At 34.5% G+C, this 23,305-nt stretch overlaps 2 protein-coding genes across 2 annotated transcripts in view; one reads left to right on the plus strand and one right to left on the minus strand.

The window, feature by feature from the left end:
• Positions 1 to 9,629, minus strand: part of Lis-1 (LisH and WD40 domain-containing Lis-1) — a 46,943-nt gene extending 37,314 nt beyond the window's left edge. Inside the window, exons 1-2 of the mRNA XM_088273168.1 lie at positions 9,518 to 9,629; positions 4,685 to 4,960 (exon numbers count right to left, since the gene is read on the minus strand). Coding sequence (XP_088129294.1) covers positions 4,685 to 4,722 — 38 coding nt within the window. The 5' untranslated portion in view covers positions 4,723 to 4,960; positions 9,518 to 9,629. The remainder of the gene's footprint in view (positions 1 to 4,684; positions 4,961 to 9,517) is intronic.
• A 498-nt stretch (positions 9,630 to 10,127) lies between these two features.
• Slmap (Sarcolemma associated protein) lies at positions 10,128 to 23,009 on the plus strand. The gene is made up of 13 exons (XM_088273178.1): positions 10,128 to 10,295; positions 10,501 to 10,692; positions 15,166 to 15,282; positions 15,672 to 15,806; positions 17,022 to 17,156; positions 18,274 to 18,495; positions 19,058 to 19,207; positions 19,339 to 19,470; positions 19,596 to 19,751; positions 19,859 to 19,958; positions 20,675 to 20,874; positions 21,050 to 21,184; positions 21,260 to 23,009. The coding sequence occupies exons 1-13, from the start codon at positions 10,272 to 10,274 to the stop codon at positions 22,229 to 22,231; spliced, it is 2,670 nt and encodes an 889-aa protein (XP_088129304.1). The 5' UTR covers positions 10,128 to 10,271; the 3' UTR covers positions 22,232 to 23,009.
• The last annotated feature ends 296 nt before the right edge of the window (positions 23,010 to 23,305 follow it).

Raw genomic sequence — 23,305 nt, forward strand, 5'->3', positions numbered from 1 at the left:
ATTCGGATCTTCACTATTTCGGTATTGAGGATATCGATGAACCCACGAATTCTAGTGGTGGGGATCTAGGTTAACTCAATTGGCCGTTTTGGTCGCCAATAGAAAAATGGATAATCGAACATAAAAAACATCAATATACTCATTTCATCGGATATATTATACTAGACAAGAAGATCTTTATCAAAAGCTGATAGGTTTCTGGTTTTGGCAATGTAAAAATAAGAAGGAAATTTTTATTTACTTGTATAATCGAGGTAATATAACAATTCAATATCACCTCCTCTTTTCAGGTAAAAGACAAAACATCAATCTAAGAGAAAAAATATATAAATTGTGCTAAATATAGAAGATGGCGAGAGAATGATTCACCTTGTAATATTAAATACCGATATCGGGTCCTTGGGTGATAAAATTTACAAACATCTTTCATTCCAAAACGAAATTCTATATGTTGTTGAGTATTCTTATTACAGTTAATTATACAATAGCATAGTTATGACAAAATAACTAGGACATCGATAAGACTAAATAAACCAATACAGGTGTACACCACGTTTTTTTTAAGAGGTGTCTTAATTCAGCTTGTTTTATCTTTAGGGCACCTACTTTTACAATTCTTTAAGATCATTGTACTTCTTCACAAAATAATGTACATGTGTTCTACATAACGTAATCCAAAATGAATAATGCAAATCTCCAACAGTTGTTTCCAATGAACAAGTGAATAAATGAGTTTATTACGGGACGAGAGCGAATGCAACGCGGATTATGAAATGCATAAGAGTTCTTTGATAGGTTATGTTAAGACTTATTTTCCCTCAAAGGAGAAAAAACACATACTTTTAGATTATTTAATATGAAGTTGATAAAAGATTCAAGATTTATTAAAGATATCTCAGAGAGACGAAGCAACTTATGAAAATGGAAATGTTTGACTTAACATAATACAGGGCTTACGACCTGCCGGCTGTCGGCTCATACGACCTACCTCACTCTTCATTCTCCACTCTTTTCTTGAGAGCCTATTCTTAACATGCCAACTTTGAATGTCGGAGATTAAAATGGCTACAATAATAGACACACGAAATAAACACAATACGGCGTTTGAAAATGATGCGGAATGCACTGAAACACGTGCCACAATAGTTTTTTTAAAATATGTAGTTGTATTTACTAAGAAAAACTTAAATTAAAAATTAATAGACACCTGCTACATTTTTGTGTGCTCATAATCAATACCATCATAACCATATAAGTACAATACTGGATGTCGAGAAATGTACATAATCCTACTTATAGTATATAAAATAAACAAGTGGATCTTCACTTCAGAATTGGATTAATATGACGATAGACGAGTTTTAATGAACCTAATTGAACGCAAAAATTTCTCCCAGACAGAAAGAGCAAACTCGTCGATCAATATGGTATCACAAACTAAGGAAGGAGCGGTAAAAAGCTGTAAACACGAAGCGTATTTCCATTTCTAATGTGCGGACGTAATACGAGTTATTGGATTCATTCATCCGTGCACGCTCACTGCAGAGCGACACTACACAAAACGGCCGATGGATGGTAAACAACGATAATGGATAACACAAGGAAAAACAACGCAATGTTTATAAACGGACGGTTACAAATCGACAATTTGCGCTATTCATTCATAACAATCCAGGCAACAATCGTTGTAAAATCTACGGGATATATATACAATACCGTAGTAAAATGCAATAACAACGAAGAGTACAATGCACCAAGAATTTGTATCAACCATAATAGGTGCACCACGCGACAATAGATTTGAATGAGACCAACAACAAATATTTAAATTTATATTTAACGGGCACAGCCGTGTTAATACGTCTAATCTGAGATAACATTTACATGCATACATGTACTACTTTCCTACCCATTTTACTACCCAAGGTCAAGAGTATTTTTTTGCATAATCACAATATAGTCGTATTGATACCTACAGAAGTTAAAAGGTTAATAAAAACAAACTAACAAATAGTGAACCGTGTTCTAAATTTACTGATCATGATAATTTTGGTAAATTGAATTAGTATTATCACAAACAATTAGCTTTCCATAAATTATAAAGCGAAAGGGAAATTTATTAAATCGCCTAAAGACGCTGAACAAAAACAATGTTGAATTAAGTGGATATAAAAGAAACGAAGAAGAATTCGCAGTTTCATTTGAATAGTCCGACCCAATTTGACCCGATTTGAAACTCCCGCACTAATCGGCGCGGTGAATCGTTTGCGGAGGTCGCGAAGTTAAGGAGCCAAGAGAGATCTTGCAGTTCGAGTGGAATGAGTCGGCTCCAGTTGAGTAATCGTCCGTGATGCACTCGGTTCGCGCAGTGCGGTGGGCGATTTGCGGAATTATTCTACAATGACGCGAATATTCCTAGAGAATCTCCCTCCGGAACTGGGTCACTTCTCACACCGAAGGGAAAGTAACACCAATAACAGAAAACTCGTCTCTGTTTTTTGCCGTTCCGATTGCGACGATAGTAAATTCATATTCGCGGGGAAATAAAGCATCGTTAGGAAGCTGGCTATTCAGAATCGTATCCGTTAATTAAAATTTATAATGGAACCCCGCCCCTCTACTAAAAACAAACAAGACTCCGACTGATTTTGAATAATATACCATTTATGGCGCCAAATACAATCGACTGGTAGGAAAGCAACTAGGACCATAAAAATTGCAAGACATAATCGACAACCGCTTTTCTTTAATGTCCACGGAAAAAAACAATATCTAATTTGATTTTTTATCGGTAAGATTAATACGTACTGACTGCCGTTTTCTAATCGCCTTTAAGTCTCTTTTCACAAAACTAAATTTTCCATTTTACTTATCTGTGTAGATATTGAGTTTATAATCCCAGGCGAGCATAGGATACAGCGCATGCAGTGTTTTTTTTTCAATAGAACACGTCATGAAATAAAATTTAAAAATTATTTTAGAAATAAAATAAATCTGTTTTATTTTATCGGACATTACTAAGAGCAATTTCGACATTTGAAATATTGTAATTAATGGGGCGAGATAAATGACATAAGAAATTTATCAACGCAATCAATATTAAGGCTAGATATATCTATCAGATTTCTTACCCAATATTGGAATAACTTAAATATGGATGAGAACAAATCGAATCCGTTATGTCCTAGCCACGCAGCCTGTGCAGACCGAATCTGAAAATCACGACTAGCCAGAAATAGAATCCAAGGAGAGGAGAAGTGGGCGAGAAATGATTCACCACTCCATCGATATTATAGAGGTTATATGGTCGTGCTGAGTTCGAGTTCAACTATTCTGCGACCGAGTACGGAAGTCAGAGAAATGAATTCATTTAATTTCGCGGAGTGGAATCTAATTCGCTAAACACGGTTGTTGAATGTGAAAATCTGAGATAATTGATAGTCGATAATTAAACACGCCACAGGCTGATCAAGATCAAAGAGCAGAAAAAGTGGTGTACCGTTGAAAACATACATTGCTTACGCCGGAATAGAAAGTTAATTCAATATGATAAGATCGTAAATCAATCAAATACCTTTGGACAACACCCTAATTTTTAGAGGTTTTCTCTCCGTTAGAAATTTGTTGACAATAACCGATAATTTACAAAGAGTTTCTTATTAAAACGTTTGTCCCTTTTCAGTCGCTTAGCTAACTTAGTAACTGTCTAGAAAGCTTTTTCCAAGAACTAACGCGTAAATAATTACTGATAAATTATCCCGAGCCACCATTATCTGTAGCAGGATCTAATCTGTTTTCAATTTCCAAAGATTCAACTACTTTTTATAAAATCTTCATATAATGTTTATTTATCCTTTCTAATGTAATTAGATTAGAGAACTTTCATCTATCATGAGTGATGCTGAATGCGGACTTTTTCCTTTTCTCCGCCATATGCAGGGTCAATTCGCTAATGATATGTACATCCAATTAGGATTTTTTAATAGCGTTTTTTATTTGGATCAGTGCCTATGGACATTGAACCACCATAGTTGAGGTCGGTCTGATGACTATCATGTGATTTTTTTATTATTCGTAAGGCGGGAAAAAACTTTTATAAGGTTTTCCAGTTCAAGTGGATTCATCATCTTGATAAAAGTTAATTAGATGGTAATTTTAGCTCACTGGTTAAGTTTTTTATTTGACCGAAAAGATTTATCATATTCACGATTGACGATACTAATGATGGTTAATCACGACGTATTAATATACCTTGACAAAATGCGACTTCATAAAAAGATTGCGTTATTCTTCAAGATGTCAGACGTCAGAGTTGGACAATTGCAACGATTCAAATTTTTAATTCAAGTTTTACTTAGTGAATACCACTATTTCTTAAAATCTATCGTGACACATGTTTCGATGCATTCCGTATCATTTTCGTGTTTGTTTGCTAAGTAAAACTTAAATTAAAAATGGATAGATTTTACCACAAATTGACTGCCGAATCAATAATGAAATGATTCATATAGCGTTTGATTTGGCTATTCTAGAAACGAACTGCAGACTCGGGTTTTAAATTATGGAAAAGAGTGGTTTCGTGTGCACAGGTAGTTATCTCTCTTCATGACCCTAGTCGGGAGTTGATCTTGGCTCCACGATAGAGTCGGGTGGAAAGTATCTGAAGATGGTAGATGATACTCACAGCTCCTCCCGTTGTCGCTGCGACAGCACCATTTTCATTGTGGCCGTGATCCGGCTGGTTGGTGTACCGCTCGGCGGGCGGCCCCGCTGCTGTGTGCCGGCGCGGGGCCGGACTGGCAGGTGACTGGGCCTTACCGGGCCGGGGGCCTCACCGTCCACACTACTACCGCACGACACAACACTCACTGACCGCTAGCGACTAGCTGCTAGCCTGGTAGTCACACGCGCACACACTTGTTTTTCAATAGGTGGAATTCGCTCTGGGAAGATCCATCGCCTAGTGAGAAAAAAAAAACAAAATATATTTAAAATGGTAAGCATAATAATTAATTTATATATTAAATGTTAATTCAAACACTGATTTCTTGATATTTTATTTATTGTTTCGGCATTAAATTTGTGGTAAGACATGACGAAATTTTAAATGAAAAACACTTGTTTTTTTACCACTGATTTTTCGAGTCTACTAAGTTGTATTTTATTGTTTAATAAAAATGAATGTGAAGATTAACTATGAAGTCTTCACATTCGTTTGAAAAAACCATACCTAGGCGAAACAATCGTCACAAAATTGATTTTAATGTGTTTTTTAAACAAGAAAATTCAGTTTAGTAGACTCAAAAAATGAGTGCTTAATTTAACATTTAATACATAAATTAAAATGGAGTTCTACAAATGAAACGCTAAATCTATAAATAATGATTAATTGTTGATTACAAGATTAGACCCCATTTTATGGGGAACATCTATGAGATAAAAAAATATTAGATGTTCTTTCAATATTATCGTCGGCGAGATGTTTAACCCTGATGATGACATGGTTCTTCTCGAAACCGGTTGGAGAAAATATGTACCGATAAAAAAGTGGTTAAAAACAAGGTAGTTTTATTTTATAAAATGTGCCACAAAGTATCTGCGAAAAACATCCAAGAAAAGAAAATAAGTGAGATTAATATTACGGACGAAATACAAATTCTTGTGGGTGGGGTCTCATTCGTTAAGGCGTTACTGTAACTCTCAATAAAAACATTTCCGGAGATTACAAAAATATAGCCATAGCATTGTATGAATTTTGGCTCGCCTTGAAGTATCCCTAGGTGCTATAATAAATCATCCATGATTACAATTTCCATGGGAAATAATACATAGTATAGTGTACAAATAAAAACATAAATCTCCAATTAGAAATTGTAGAGCTGCAGCTATTGAATACAAATCATGTATTTTTTTTGTATCCACTCCTACAATGGCCAGACAATTCCTGGCCAATCGTTAAGAAGCCCACGCATCCGATAAATCGTTCGACAGATTTGCATTTCTAAACAGAGTGGTCATCCTTGAGTCTTTAGTCACTAATTTATGTAATAGTACATAATAATATGGAGTCAGCGTAGAGTAGTGTCCATAAGACAAAGAATACTGTGCCAAATAGCAATATACAAAGAGTAAGCGCCGTAAATGGCGTTCGAAGGTTTATTATGGACAAGTATTTAGTCCGATACTAAACCAAGTGGGTTTTTCTAGATCGTCGTTTTTTCCAGTTTGGTTAAATACCAATTAACGGATAATAACGCACTTTTTCACATAATAGTCACGTTACAATATTCTATTATATTGTGTTAATTTATTGTCGTGGTAGGAGGTGTGAGAAAATAATATCCAAATTATAAACAAGAGAAACGTTCTCAACAGCTAAATAAGTAGGCATTAATTACGTGGCAAAAACGTGTGATAGAATCGCGAGTAAATCATATGTAGAAAAGTAGTGAAAAAAGTAAATTATAGTCTTTTTATCTGTTTGATAGACAGTAAACACGATCCTTTGGGATCCAATAAAAACTATTTTAAAATTTACAATATTGACCAAGTTGCAACATTTTGAATAAGAGCAATTAACGGCTTAGTAAGTATAAAAAAAACACTATGTCAACATTCAATTGCGTTTTTCTCCAAACGACTTTTTTGAACTGGTGATCACGCTAACTCGAACACCAACTGTCCGATCATTGACGCGTTCTCCTAGTCATTGCGGTTTTAAATTTAATCTAAAACTAAAATTATTCAAATTCGTGATCATTCGTATAGAAATCTCGTTATTTCAACATTATTTTGGAGGAGTTCAATAAAGGATACCACACTACTAATATCTTTTGGATTGAACTGTCAACTCGTCTGTCAAACATAAGCACAGATAGGTATCAAGGGTTAAAATACGTGACGGTTCTTACGAGTATCTCGAACGAATTGAACGACTAATAAATAATCGTCAAGAAGAATAAGAAAAACTCTCCAACAAGAGGGTGGCGTAAAATTAATCACCCTATCGGAAGATGTTATAATTTTTGCAAATGGCATCGTACGTCAATCTTATTTGACATTTCGCTCACTCCTTTCAAGAACGTCATAAATCAAAAATCGTCAATTTTCAGTTGTGCATGTTTTTGGAATGCCCAGAAAATGTACTATATCCCAGCAAAAGAGGCATATTTTTTACTTAATATTTACCCGCTACAGGGCAGAAAGTGTTGTCTTTACATTTTGAAGAAAAGGTATTGTTTTTTTTTTTAATATACTAAATATTTTTCAAATGGAGAAAAAACCTTCGGGTTTTACCTAAAAATATCAGTTGCGCAGTAAAAAGTTCAATAATTGGTTGATATTTATTTTTAATACATTGTATTATATTTTTAAAGTTTAAAAACGTTCTCCTGAATAATCAAGTGTTTTGATTTATGACGTTCTTGAAAGGAGTGCGCGATTTGTGAACTAGAAAGCTGCAGTATACAAATAAATTGATAAAACGGGCATAAATGTGTATTAACACTGGCAGCACCCACTTGACGAATAACATGGTTTCCAATTAATAGAAAAAATATAAAGATCCAAATAAAGATTTCCATCACGCAGAATGTTTTTTTAAATTTTATATCATCATCTTCTTCTTCTTCATATTGTTGTAGGCCTTGTGGCCTGTTTTTACGAGGGATTAGTCTCCTGCGATGTCGATTCCCAGCTATCGACCCATCTCTTTGGTGGTCTGCCCGGGAGTCGTCTACCATCTATTTCATAAAATAAAGTTTTTAAAAACAACATTGGAAGATTAATTTTGCGCCACCTAAATTTGTTTGTTTCTTGCAGCTTCACAAATGTCAAATATAATTGACGTACGATGTCATTTGGAAAAATTATAGCTTCTTCCCATAGGGTGATTAATTTAGCGCCACCAATTAAGTTCACCAAGCACATGAATGTCGAGTATGTACTAGGGTCACATTATGAGACAATAGACCGGTAGCGATTCCTCCCGGAAATAACGGCAGAATAAATACATGCAGAAAGAAGTCATGGCTCCGCAACACAAGGGATCAAACGTGCTGAGGATTTATTTTTGCTGGTAAGGGACTTAATCCCAGATATACCAGAATACCAATTAACCTTTATTGATTGCAGATACACAAGAGATTGGTTACAAGGCGCCCGATATGATTGATAAAAAAGGACTTGTGAGAAATAAAATAAGGAAGGTTATTTAGTAGGCGCTTCGGATTGGGTGATGTCACCAATTCGAGGAATTCGGTTATTTACATTTAGATCGCATGTACAAATTAATGTTTAGTTTTGTGTATTATAAAGCAACTAATATATCGTCTGGGCTAACTTCTCAAGAGAGTTGACCATCACATGGAAATCATCCATCCCAAAAATACACTTGTATTATAATTCAATATACTTACACATGGTTACATTGCATTTGTGAAGAGGTATACAATATACCTTGAGGTAGTACTTTACGAAAATTGCGCTAATTAAATTATCCAAAAATATTTTTATTTTTATTATATGGAGTATATTGTTACATTTAGCACAAGTAATACTTTTATAGTGTGCAATTCGAATATGACGCAATTGTTCTTAAGCTGAGTAGACACTGAGGGAAAAATTTCAGGGATATTATCAGTAGTTTCTATGGAGACTAATATTTTTCTATATATCAACTCACTGGACGGATAATCTCATATAATTTGAGTTGGCTCGTTTCAACTACTAATCAATACTCTCGAGACAACGATGACGTCATAAAGAATTAATTGACCAAAATCTCGATTAATAAAGACCATGCAAAACAAGACTGCGGATTCCTAATAAAATAATGCGATAGGTTATCCGTGCAAAATTAATTTAACATCAGATCTGTCACCACATTTTTTTTGCATTAGTTATCTCGTTGACCTTTGACAAATATAAGATGACACAGTACAGCGACAGTTAACATTAAAATAGAAGTGTAATATCAGTTTTTTACAAAAACTACAGTATTTTCTGCAGTTGAACGTAAGCACGATAAACAATGACATTGAGTTCGAGGAGATAGGAGAAAACTAATTCTCGTTTTTATCGCACATAAATTGCGAGCGAATTAAAAATATAACATGTGGCGATGATTGATCATCACAAAGGCTGGTCTTTAGCCATAATTATAAAACTACTTATTTGGCATACAGCTGCTAGACTATTCTGTTGAAAAGACGTCAGAAAGCGAATCGATGAAGATGTAGAGTTGCAAATTTGCAAATTCCAACAGGAAACTTCAAATGTTGGCTGTATAAATATATTGGCAAACAACAACTCTGACAAAACCCCTAGGACACCAACAAAATCGGGTAAGTTAATCACAAAATACAATTACTTCATCAGAAAAATATTTCTCAACGGCCATTTTGGAAAAATGACGGATATCGTTTTACGAGATTTCATAATATTTTACAGACAATTTAAGGGAAAAGGCGAAACATAAAGCAAAATGTAATAAAAATATAATGATATAAATACTTACAATTACAAAAAATGTATAATATATCCAAAATTAAACATAATATCGAACCAAAACCGACACTTGCACAATTGAGCACCACGGCAACTGTCGTTGGGTCGTTTTAAAACTGACTGAATTTGTCGACAGAGGGAGAAATTCAGATGCTCGACAATTCGAATAGCGAACGCAGCGCCGCCACTTAACAAATAAATTGAATGTGTCGATAATGCAGTTTTCACCAAAGACTAAAATCTAGAAGTTTATTAGCAAAAGAAAAGGGAAGAGGGTGGGTAAAAGGAATGGACCTGTCGGGGCTGCGTCCGGACTGTATAAGGAATAAACCTTTACCAATCAACGAGTATTTTTTTGGTGGGTTGACCGATATTGGTGAATATGTCGGCAAATTTTTATTTATTATGTACAAGAAGTTAAAAAAATAATAATTCTGTAATGAAAACCATGTACAGAATTTCTGTCCAGATTCCTACTAAGAAGTTACTTATATGTTGATTATAAATGTGAATATCGCTCTATAATTTAGGCTCTTAGAAAGCGACGGTTAGTTATTTTTTAAATACCCCTATGGAAACATTTAGGTACTTTTTGCAATTTTTTTTATATGATAACCCTCAATACAAATGAAAATCTAATAACAAATGTCCGATTTGTGTGCGCTCATTTTGATACTCCCAGATCTGGTAGAACATTTCACACCCACATCTCGACATTTGTGTGTATAAATGTTGAAGCCGATGTCGATTGAATCGAACGAAGAATGCGAAAAAAAATAAAAAATGAGGTACGTGTTTACGTGAACATATTGGGTGTCTTTCACTTCTCCGATGTTCGGGTTAATAACTATTTTAGAATTGTATATACATTTGACCATATTCAGGACGTGGGAATCGTGTTTCATTATCATTTATGAATATTTATACGCTGTCATTTGCAAATGTGAAGGTATTTCCAGGTATTTGTGACGGTTAATGGGGATTTCGTTTCAGATCAAAGAAATGGTAGCGAATGTGGATTGGGCGAATGTTGCCCCTGATAACGATAATAATAACACGATGGCCTATCTATTCCCAACCGAAGTACCTTCCAACAGGGTCGGTGTGGCTAAAGCTGTCCTCACCTGCAGACCAGACTCGCACCCATTCCCCGAGAGGACGTTATTACTTCACCAACCTGTCAAGGTGAGCCTACTTTTGTAACCAATTATTCTTATACGATATACCAAAATATATTGTGCCTGTGATTCCGCGTATATATCACTTCAAAATCATCGATTATCAGGTTTGATTGCCTTATAAATAATTTCTCAGTTTGCTAGGATTGTTTTTAATTTTGATTTTTTTGTTTAGATTAGTTATTCAGAGTAAATTTGTAACTCAATAAATTAATGTTCATTAACTACCCACTCACTTCATTACAATTGCTCTCTTGAACAATACATTTATGTATGTGACTTGTAAACTTAAGGTATGTGAGTAATATGTGACCAATTTATGAACCATAATGTTTCTGTCATAAAAAATAACATTCTTTCCATATTTTACACTGAATATGATTAGTTATTCAGAGTAAATTTGTAACTCAATAAATTAATGTTCATTAACTACCCACTCACTTCATTACAATTGCTCTCTTGAACAATACATTTATGTATGTGACTTGTAAACTTAAGGTATGTGAGTAATATGTGACCAATTTATGAACCATAATGTTTCTGTCATAAAAAATAACATTCTTTCCATATTTTACACTGAATATGATTAGTTATTCAGAGTAAATTTGTAACTCAATAAATTAATGTTCATTAACTACCCACTCACTTCATTACAATTGCTCTCTTGAACAATACATTTATGTATGTGACTTGTAAACTTAAGGTATGTGAGTAATATGTGACCAATTTATGAACCATAATGTTTCTGTCATAAAAAATAACATTCTTTCCATATTTTACACTGAATATGATTAGTTATTCAGAGTAAATTTGTAACTCAATAAATTAATGTTCATTAACTACCCACTCACTTCATTACAATTGCTCTCTTGAACAATACATTTATGTATGTGACTTGTAAACTTAAGGTATGTGAGTAATATGTGACCAATTTATGAACCATAATGTTTCTGTCATAAAAAATAACATTCTTTCCATATTTTACACTGAATATGATTAGTTATTCAGAGTAAATTTGTAACTCAATAAATTAATGTTCATTAACTACCCACTCACTTCATTACAATTGCTCTCTTGAACAATACATTTATGTATGTGACTTGTAAACTTAAGGTATGTGAGTAATATGTGACCAATTTATGAACCATAATGTTTCTGTCATAAAAAATAACATTCTTTCCATATTTTACACTGAATATGATTAGTTATTCAGAGTAAATTTGTAACTCAATAAATTAATGTTCATTAACTACCCACTCACTTCATTACAATTGCTCTCTTGAACAATACATTTATGTATGTGACTTGTAAACTTAAGGTATGTGAGTAATATGTGACCAATTTATGAACCATAATGTTTCTGTCATAAAAAATAACATTCTTTCCATATTTTACACTGAATATGATTAGTTATTCAGAGTAAATTTGTAACTCAATAAATTAATGTTCATTAACTACCCACTCACTTCATTACAATTGCTCTCTTGAACAATACATTTATGTATGTGACTTGTAAACTTAAGGTATGTGAGTAATATGTGACCAATTTATGAACCATAATGTTTCTGTCATAAAAAATAACATTCTTTCCATATTTTACACTGAATATGATTAGTTATTCAGAGTAAATTTGTAACTCAATAAATTAATGTTCATTAACTACCCACTCACTTCATTACAATTGCTCTCTTGAACAATACATTTATGTATGTGACTTGTAAACTTAAGGTATGTGAGTAATATGTGACCAATTTATGAACCATAATGTTTCTGTCATAAAAAATAACATTCTTTCCATATTTTACACTGAATATGATTAGTTATTCAGAGTAAATTTGTAACTCAATAAATTAATGTTCATTAACTACCCACTCACTTCATTACAATTGCTCTCTTGAACAATACATTTATGTATGTGACTTGTAAACTTAAGGTATGTGAGTAATATGTGACCAATTTATGAACCATAATGTTTCTGTCATAAAAAATAACATTCTTTCCATATTTTACACTGAATATGAAAACAGACAAATAATTTTGAAAAGTAATTTTTTTTTGTTATAGAGTGAAATGTGAAATATTTCCAATATTTAGTTGGAAGAAATCACATTGATAATTGTTGATGTTTTTTGTTGACATTTCTTGATGAAACTCCATTGTTAACAGTGGAAATTGTTTCTAACGAACACATTTCATGGGAAAAATTGGTTATCACAAAGAATATTGTGGTGTTGACAAAGTATTATTTATAGTTATTTTATTTTAAGGGGCATCACAATCATAATATTCTCACACATAAACCATAACATAATTAACAATTACCATAAACCTATGAATGATACCTGTACTTAGATTTTTTTTTTGAGGTCAATGGATCTTGCATCACTTATGTCACTGCGACCATATAAGGTCTATTGTTACCTCCCTCTGTATCACAGCTCACTCTCAAGACCTGCATGTGTCATGTAACTCACGACCTGTCTTGGTGGTAGGAGCTTCCAGTAGTGGTCCTCCAAGGATGTGACTTTGTTTGCGAGCGAGTGCGTCACAATTATTGAGAATGTGGATTGGTTTTTCGTTATCTGTACTTAGATACTCATACTTATAAATGATACATTTAAATTTCAAGTTAGCCAAACAATGTATTAATTAATTCCAATTATTTTTTGTTTTATTTTAACTTTATATATATTTTAACTTTATATGTCCACCTCCGTAGTGTAATGGTCAGCACGCTCAGCTACCGTTCTGGAGGTCCCGGGTTCGATTCCCAAGGGGGGTAAAATAAATATGAGTGATTTTTTCACTGTAATATTTATTCAATATTACCATGGACTGGTACCTGAAGCGGAGGGCTGATCACCTTTCCTTCATGTGCAAACGATCAAGATAACACTGCGTTTATATGACACAGTGCCCTATGCACCATTGGGGTGCGGATAAGGGTTTTATTATTTTATTATTATTTTATTATTATTATATATAGAAAAAAATGTACATTGGCGGGCTTATTGCCAAGAAGCGATATTTTTCAATCAACCAAAAAAAGACTAGTGATATTGGTCAAAACGTTTGATGCCTTATATGCTATTTGCAATCAGACGGTAGATAGTGCTTGAACATGAAGTATGCAGAAGGGTTCGTAAAGCGTAGATAATTTAAACAGTAAATGGTAGATAATTTAAACAAATTCTGATTACAAGAACTAAGAGAGCGCTGTATATGATGTGTAAACCATATATAATATAATAATAAAATCCTTATCCGCACTCCAATGGTGCATAGGGCACTGTGTCATATAAACGCAGTGTTATCTTGATCGTTTACACATGAAGGAAAGGTGATCAGCCCTCCGCTTCAAATACCAGTCTAGGGTAATATTGAATAAATATTACAGTGAAAAAATCACTTATATTTATTCTTACCCCCCCTGGAAATCGAACCCGGGTCCTCCAGAACGGTAGCCGAGCGTGCTGACCATTACACTACGGAGGCGGACCATATATAGGGTGTTTTTTTTATAGGGTGTTTTTTTTATAGGTCAGGTTTTTAAACTGGCAACATTGTTTCTACAGACTGTCTATTTGACAGTTGACATTTGATTCGTAGTCAGTATGTTTTGCCATTTCACCAGAATAGACTGACGTCAGAACAGCGAATTGTGCAAATTTATTTTTAAAACAATATTTAGCTTGATCCTCTTTTTCATTTATGAAATCCTTACTCTATCTACATGTATAAAACCCTTCAGTCCAAGCCAAAATAAATATACATAATGTTTCATACATACATAAGTATGCTATGCTTCATATCACATCGCACTAGGTTGTGCAGTTGTATCCCACAATTCGGTAATAAAAATATTATTTTCAAGAACACACTAGGTTGTGTGGTTGTATGCAACAATCCCGTAGAAAAAATATCCGTTTCAAGATCACACTAGGTCACGCGGTTTTATGATACAATCCTGTAAAAAATATCCTTATCAAAATCAAGCTACGTTGTGCGGTTGTATGCAACAATCCTGTAGCAAAAATATCTTTTACAAGAGAGTGCTCCCGTGGTAAAGAAGCTTTTCTGGACCAGTTTAACTATAATGATATATTTATACAGGCCAAAAAAAATTTAGTATCCTAGTTATGAGTAATATATAATTTCATAAAGAAAATCAGTTTATGTACGACCATGGAAGTACATCCGTAGCAATCAAATATAGTTGTTTTTTAGAATATGTATTAATGTTTTATATGAAATTAAAATTTGTTTAAGAAAAACACTTGTTTTTTACCACTTAAATTAATTTTATTATGACGACTAGTTTCGGAAGCTATGCTTCCATCTTTAGGTCTAAATATAAACTAAAAACAAACTAATAATAAGCTCAAGTGCTAAAAAACAAGTGTTTTTCTTTAACAATTTTATCATATCTTTCCACAAATGATTGCCAAAACAATAAATGAATTAAAATTTAATATTTTAGGTTGGGAGAGCAGTTGCCAAAATAAAAGCTGCACCCGACAATGCCATATTCGATTGCAAAGTTCTATCAAGGCATCATGCATCACTGTGGTACAATAATGGACACTTCTACCTTCAGGTGAGTTTAATACTGTTCATGACACGCTACATAAAGACTGTCTTATAAAATTACCAAATGCCTTATTAAAATTACATACAAAATATAAATAACGTAGGGAAATATCCGAATGAGAGAAATGACTTTGAAAGTCGGAGCAAAGCTTTAACATAAATTTTTTATTCATCATGTTAATGACAACATTGTGGACTACAAACTTAAATTAATTTTGAACGTTTAATGGTTTTGTTTTATTATTTTAATTGAAAATGTTTTTTTTAATGAATGGTGGATATTGCACTAACTCGCAATGTGATATTGTTCTTGTCTAATTATTAATGGCTATCTAGGCTATCTTACGAATTGATAATCAGCTAGAAGTGAGTTACAGTATTACGTTTACTTTACAGGATACAAAAAGCAGTAACGGCACATTTGTGAATAATCACCGCTTATCTGAAGGATGCAAGGAGTCCGCCCCCTACGAGGTTTGTTCCGGGGATATTGTGCAGTTTGGTGTAGATGTCCTGGAGAATTCTTGCAGCGTGAGTGAAAATTCTTTGCATTGTAGTCTTTTATTTTATAATTAAAATGTAACTTTGTTTTAAAATCACTATAAATATTTTATTATAACCTAACCGCTTCTTTATAAAGACTGCTTAATACTAAAACACTATCTACTAAACAATATTCAAAATATTTTGACGGTTAGGGAAAGAAGCGTACGTAGATCTCAATTGGCTTTATTTTTTAGTTACTACAAGTTGTTTTATTTTAATTCTTAAAATTGCAGTGTGATTTTCACATCACCCAAAAAGAAAAAAAAATAGTAACTAACTAACCATCATGCCGTTTCTCCACAGGCGTAGGCGGAAATAATAAAATGCCACACCAATCTGTCTTTGCAGATAATCTTCGGCTCTTCCACATTCATGCATCTACTCATACATACTCGCCAATTATTCTTCTCTTATCGACTCCTGACCTAACCACTTTCAAGTAGTTGAAATACTCAAAACAACCAAAAACGGAATAAATTAATACATCCAAAAAAGGAGAAATAATAATAATATAACTTTTTTCTTTATTTTCTTTGACGGGTATCACTGCTTTTATTATAAGACTGCATAAGTATAAGGAAAGTGGAAAATGCATTTGAAAAATTAAAATTAAAACATTCAAGACATTAAAATGCATTTCCACCAAAAAATATCAGTAGACCATTTCGATTTATTGAAACAAAAATATACCATCCAAATGACGGAGGCAGCTAATGAGAAACATGATCACAAAAAATAAATTAGTGAGGAGATAACAGTTTGTTTATTTTTTTAAATTGTTTAATAAAAACATTAGCATATTTTTAAATACATATATTCATTTAACTAGCAGTACCTGGCATCCCAATTTCAACAATATTTTTTGTTTAATTTTTGTAATTAAAGCATTATGGCACATGTGTAAAAAATTCTTTCCTATCTTAATTTAATAAGAACTCTCTTTATTACACAGGAGATACCAAAATAGTCACCAAATAAATTATATTCACATTAAAACATATATATTATTTAAAATCATACCCTGTTCAACGATAAAAAAATTTGTAAATTTTAAAATAAAATTGCCTAAATTTTTTAAGCAAATAATTTTTTTTTCACCTGCATAATTTTCATTTTATTTGAAACCCGGTTTTACATTGGGGTAGCTGATTCATTCTCTTATATACACATTATCTTTAATGGTTTGTTTTTGCACTGTAGGTTACTCATGGCTGCATAGTGGCGACACTGAGACTGTACCTTCCTGACGGGAAAGAAGCTAAAGCGTCTCAGAGCACTATTGTAAAGTCACCAACACACATCGAGGACCTATGTATCCTCAACAATATAATCCAGGTTAGAATCTTAACTTAATGTGAATTTGCAGAAATGTGCAACCTCTAAATATAACACCTAGACCAGTGGTTCTTAACCTGGGTTCGATCGAACTCCAGGTTAAAAACCGAACTCCAGGTGAGTCAGTCTCCCGGGTTTGGCGAGGTCAAAACACACGCCCAACTTATTGTACAATATTATGAAAAATCCTAAAACGTATGATATATTCATTTATCCGATAGATCTAGTATATTATTTGAAAGGAATATATAAAATATTATGAAAAATTATGCAACTTATGATATCTTCACAACATTTTGAGTGTGTCCAAATACTTGTTCACAAAATCTGGATTATCTCCAATTACAGGAGTTATTTATAATATGATATATTCATTTATCCAATAGATCTAGTATATTATTTGAAAGAAATATATTAAGCTAGCAATATTTTTTTCCAATAAAGGGTTCTGTGATTGCGCATATGAAACTGATGGGGTTCGGTGAAGAACCACTGACCTAGAGTAACAATTTCTCAGGTTACTTTTAAAATATTAAATAAGTACTTAAAAATAAATCTTTTAAGCTTAAATTATTTTCAATATCAAATTTTGGTAACCGATAAGAGTAAGTACTTTGTAATAGGATTTATTAACCAAAATGGATTCGTCCGAGACAACAGCTCAGGATCGGGAGATATAATGCGTTCCCTGCAGAATCACAGCACTGAAGTCACACATGGCCTTGTAATTGTATATTTAGATCATTCAAATGGGTAATTTTATATTAAATCATTTGAATACGATTTGAATTTTTTTAATACTCTTCTGAAACTTTTTTGATTTTTTGTAAAACCTATTTCTTTTCTTAATTCGCGTGCCATGCAAAATTGTCTCCCGTGCCACCTATGGCATGCGTGCCACAGGTTCGCAATCCCTGTCAAAAACCCTTACCTGGTAACTTGAAGGATTCAGTATTACACAGTTCACTGAATGAACTGTCACGGTCAACCGTTCACAATGAATTTTTACCGAGTGGAAAGGGAAACAGTAAGGACAGGGTTGCCAACCTTAGAGACACATGCTAAAATTCCTTGCCAACCAACAACGTGCTAAATTTTCTTTTGTCTGGTTGCGCAGGAGGCGGTGCAGCGCGAGCAGTTGTTAGAAGCCAAGCTGCACTCGCTGCGGAAGGTGGTGGAACGGTGCGCGGGTGCGCTGGGCGAGGCGTGGCGGGCGCTGTGTGCCGAGGAGCGCCTGGTGGCTCGCGTGCACTTTCTGGAGCGCCGCCTCGCCGCGCTGCAGCCCACGCAGCCCGTCACCGAGCTGCAGCAGCTCATCCAGGACAAGCACCAATACGAGGTCACTATATCTAGAAAATTAAGCTTCCAGGTATTCTCTGTGATGGTAACCAGAGTGGCCCGTGTTAATATGGTGCAAACCGGGACAACTATGATTGCAGCCAGTAATGAATGTAAACTTTTTGAGATTGCAACTAAAAATACAAAAAGTTAAATTTTAACTGCTACTTATTTTGCTTGTTTTGAAGCATAAAGATGTACATATTAGATTGTTCTTAAGTAATTTGATTTATTCATAATTATCACCCATGCAAATAGTTACCTGTTGACAATAAATGATGCGCTAGCGAGCTTGCTTTCTACTTTTAGCACATAATAAATGTGACAGATTGTGAGCACGCACCGACGTTGTAAGCGCTCAAAAATATGACTAGGACTAAATTATCCCATGATCATTTGCCACTTCCAACCAAATATCTGAGCAGCAGGGATAGTTTACTAAGCCTTTTAAACTTGTGTTAGGACGCTGGTATCTTTTCTATCTGATATTTGGTTAAACACGCAGGTTCAGTGTTTTACAAAGATAAGTAGAATAGACTTATAGAATGTTAATATGTCCGCAGACAAATGCTACGGAAGCTTTACGTGTCGCCCAAGAAGAAAAGTTGAAACTTTTAAACCAAGTTCGCAGCATCCAATGGTCCGCGTCCTCATCACAAGAAGAATGTGATATACTGAGAGGACACGTGGATCGATCACATCAGGATTTACAGGTGAAATTATTAAAAATATCATCTATTCTTTAGGTTCTAACCAAATTACCTGTTTAAATAATGAAGTTTTTTTAAAACCGTAAAATTAGGTAAATAAAAAAAAAAGATTTACAAATTGATTTTTCTTTCAGGATCTTGGTGAAAGAAAGTCAGCAATAGAGAAAGAGCTCCAAGAGTCGAAAGAGGCATTACAAGAAGCCAAACGCCGGATAGCGCACTATGAGGTTTTACTGTTGTCAGATATGATTGGAACCAATGAAGAGGTTTGTTATACAATTTTATTTCCAATTAAAAACTTTATCCTTAAATGTTGATTAATTAAAAATAAGTTAAATCTGTATCCTTTTTATACTTCTGTATTTATTTAATTGTTATTACTTTATTTTAGAATCACAGCACTACAGAAAATGGCTACGGGGAAAAGGTTGTCTCTGAGAATTCGGAGAATATTGCTCTCATTTGGGAAAAACTTGGGAAGACCGATCAAAAAGAATCTTTATCTGATATCATCAAAGGCTTATATGAAAATGTTGATTGTAAAAAGGTAAACTCCTAATTAATATTTTCTTTGTAATTCTTTGCCGGGGATACTTATTGCTACTTTAATAATTTTGAATATTGATCTTTTTAATGATGGTAAAATAATTTCAGGTCGGGACTGTTTTCAAAATACCCAATAATGTGAAAGAGTTAGAAGTAAAACTTTACAGTTTGAAAAATGAACTGTGGAAATTAGAAAATAATAGATCAGGTAAAAAAAGGATTCAATATTTTGCACTCACTAATATAGTACCCAAAAGGATTGGTTAAGGAATGCCTAGAATTGTAAGGAGTAGAGGAGACACAACGGAAGAGATCTTCATCCAGCGGTGGGCGGATGCGGATTGAATGAGAGATATTAAATATACAGTTCAAACATATCGCTCACTCGTCACGTCAAGAACGTCATAAATAAAAAAATTGATTTTTCAGGAGAACGTTTTTAAAGTTTAAAAATATAATACAGTGTATTAAAAATAAATATCAAGCCACTTATTGAACTTTTTACTATGCAACAGATCTTCTTAGGTAAAACCTTAAGGTTTTTTCTCCATTTGAAAAATATTTAATATATTTAAAAAAATAATTAAACAATACCTTTTATTCAAAATCCAAAAACAACGCTTTCTGCCCTGTAGCGGGTAAATATTAAGTTAAAAATATGCCTCTTTGCTGTATTTAGTACATTTTCTGGGCATTTCGAACACATGCACAACTGAAAATTGACAATTTTTGATTTACGACGTTCTTGAAAGGAGTGAGCGATATATGTTATTGTTTCGTTAACAACTCACTTATGTTACGACTTCTTTACAAGGTTTGTGGATTTGATCGCTCATCACTGGACATTACATTTTATTTATTATTGTAGCGTACATAGTGCTCTATCAGTTGAAGATGGATATAACAACTGTTTTGTATTTGCAGAAGACAAGGCTAATGATAATTCAGATCGGGGTGAGCCGCACACAGTTATAGATACCAACACCGACGCGAACAAGGCCAACACTGACTATACTTCCACTCAGAACTCTGACTCCACCAAGATGTCCATCGTAGATGAAGAGCATAATGAAGTGGAGACCATAGTGCAAGAAAACAAAGAAACAGATAGTCTCAATCAAACGGTTTGTCCATTTACTCATTCATACAACATGAAGTACTAAGTAAAAATCATATTAATTTTTCATATTTGTTAAAAGATTAGTACATTAATAATAATTAAAGTATCTTTCGATATTTAAATGTATATGAAAATTTTACTAGCCGACTTTTCAAATTTATAAAATATTTTGTTTGTAGGTTGTGGAAGACAATATTTTTGATAAAGTAGGAGCAGAGGAAACGAAAGAAATGAAGTCAAAAATATTGAGAGATAAAATTAACGAAATCACAGAGCAGTTGGATACGGCGTATGAAAATGGACTCGCCCTTAAGGTAATGTTGTTCAATTTCTCTCACAATTGAAATATGCAAGTATTATCAAAAATATGATTGATTGTTTTGTTCCAGTTGGTCTTGGTACAAAAAGAACTGGCGTTTGCCGAAACCCACATCGCTAGTCTCACGAAAGATCTGGAGTCTACCACTAGCAAACTGAAGCAGTCGTTGTGCGAAGTCGCCCAACTAAACCAGGTCAAAGGACAGCTGTCTAGCGAAGTTCACGACCTCAAGACAAATTTTTCTAAGAAAGCTGAGGAATGCAGTAAGCTCGAAATGATTTTGTCGCAGTCACCTGTCGACGAGAGAGAGAAAACGGATGAAGACGAGACCTCCAAGTACAAGGAGGAGGTCATGCAGTTGCAGAAGCAGTTGCAGGAACTCTTCAAGACAGAAGCCAACAGCTCGGAGGAGATAGACCGACTCAACACCAGAGTAGAAGAGCTACAGAAGGAACTGCAGGAACGGTCCCTCAGCACGGACGTACTCCAACTAACGGCCCACATCGACAATCTCCACAAGCAACTAGAACTCAAAGAGAGTGAAGTCAACGACTTGAACAAGCAAGTCTCCCTCCTGATCGATGTTCAAGTTCGTCTCGAAGAAATGGTCAACTCCATGACGTCAGAAATGGAAACTCTGAGCCAAAACAAAGAGTCCCGAGATGTAGCTGATAAGATTTCCAAGGCAGAAGTGGGTGTGCAATGCGTAGCGACGCCACCTCAAGACAGGGCACACCGAGACCAGTCCAAGAGTCCAGCGGTCACACCCTCCAACCTGGCGGAGGCCAGCTGGACCCATCTGCTGTTGGGAGATCCGTCCATTTCTGTCGACCAGCAGCGGCTTGTGGAGCTGGAGGAGCAGCTGGTGGAGAGCAAGCAGAAGTTTGCGCGCATGAGCGAGGACCATGCGCATCTGGCGTCGCGCCTGCAGGAGCTGCAGAGTGGTTCTGCGCTCAAGAGGCCCGCTTCCGACATGCTGGTGTACGCGGTGCCCATTGCCGCCATGCTGCTCTACGTACTAATGTACCAGTATATTTCCTGATTTACGGCCTCGTGGGACCCCCCCAGCTATCGTCCATAGTATCCGTGCGAGGCTAGTTCTCTCCGATTGTGGACTCGTGGACTGCTCGGCAGTCGGTGCATTGCGTGAACAGCCCGTACTTGGCTCGAGTGAGCCCCGTTTAGTTTGACTCTTTGTCGGGAATGGAAATTTAGCACCAAGTGTAAACAGAGTGGTCGATGTGAAGTTTTTAATAATTGGAAAATAACTGGCGCATGCGGGAAGATGCGATCAGCTTTCCCTGTAAATTATTCTTGTGATTTGTTGAATTTGTATACATACAAATATTCACGGCACTGTAAATACGTGTAGTTAGTATAATGCATCAGCCGTAAGTATTACCGTGTAAGATATTAATTAGTGTGTGGGCGCCCGGCGCTGTCCAGTGTGCCTCGCTTCCACTTACCTGTGTTATCCGCTGTTAGTTTGTGTATTATATTATATTTATTAGTGTGCAATCTCAGAATCCGCTGTTAATGCTCCGGAAGGAACTAGTAATGTCGGAGGCAGCCATGTTCTGTAGAGGCAGCCGGATATAACCAGTAATATTGTTGGGTGCTTTACTCCGTTACTTTGTACACATGTGTTATAGTGATGGTCATTTTATTTATTATGAGTTTTATCTTAATTTATTTCATTACGTTTTTTGATGTTGGCTTTAGTGTATAAAGGAATTTGTGTACATATTCACTACAATAGTACTAGCGGTGTGCCCGCAAGCTGTACATAAACCTGAATAAAAATCCAGAGTCTTAAAGTATTTTATATTTAATTTATCATCTAGAACATTATAATAATATAATATATAGTAAAGAAGACTAACGAAGCGCGCATTTGTGCCATAGAATTTTGGTGTTTTTTGTTGGCATATTTTATTAAATGTGAATACATATATGTATTGGCACATTGATGTTTGTTGAGGGTGAATTTTGTACCGTACTTGGTTTTAATGCTATCTATTTAATTCAGAAAAAGCATCTACTAATCTATATTTTAATAGCTTATTGATCAGAAAGGGGAAAATAGATGAAATTATTTTATTTAAAGCAACATTTC

Source organism: Brachycentrus maculatus, unplaced genomic scaffold (genome assembly GCF_059751285.1).
Source record: "Brachycentrus maculatus isolate JH-2025_06_01 unplaced genomic scaffold, ASM5975128v1 h1tg000032l, whole genome shotgun sequence".
In the NCBI taxonomy this organism is placed as follows: Eukaryota; Metazoa; Arthropoda; class Insecta; order Trichoptera; family Brachycentridae; genus Brachycentrus; species Brachycentrus maculatus.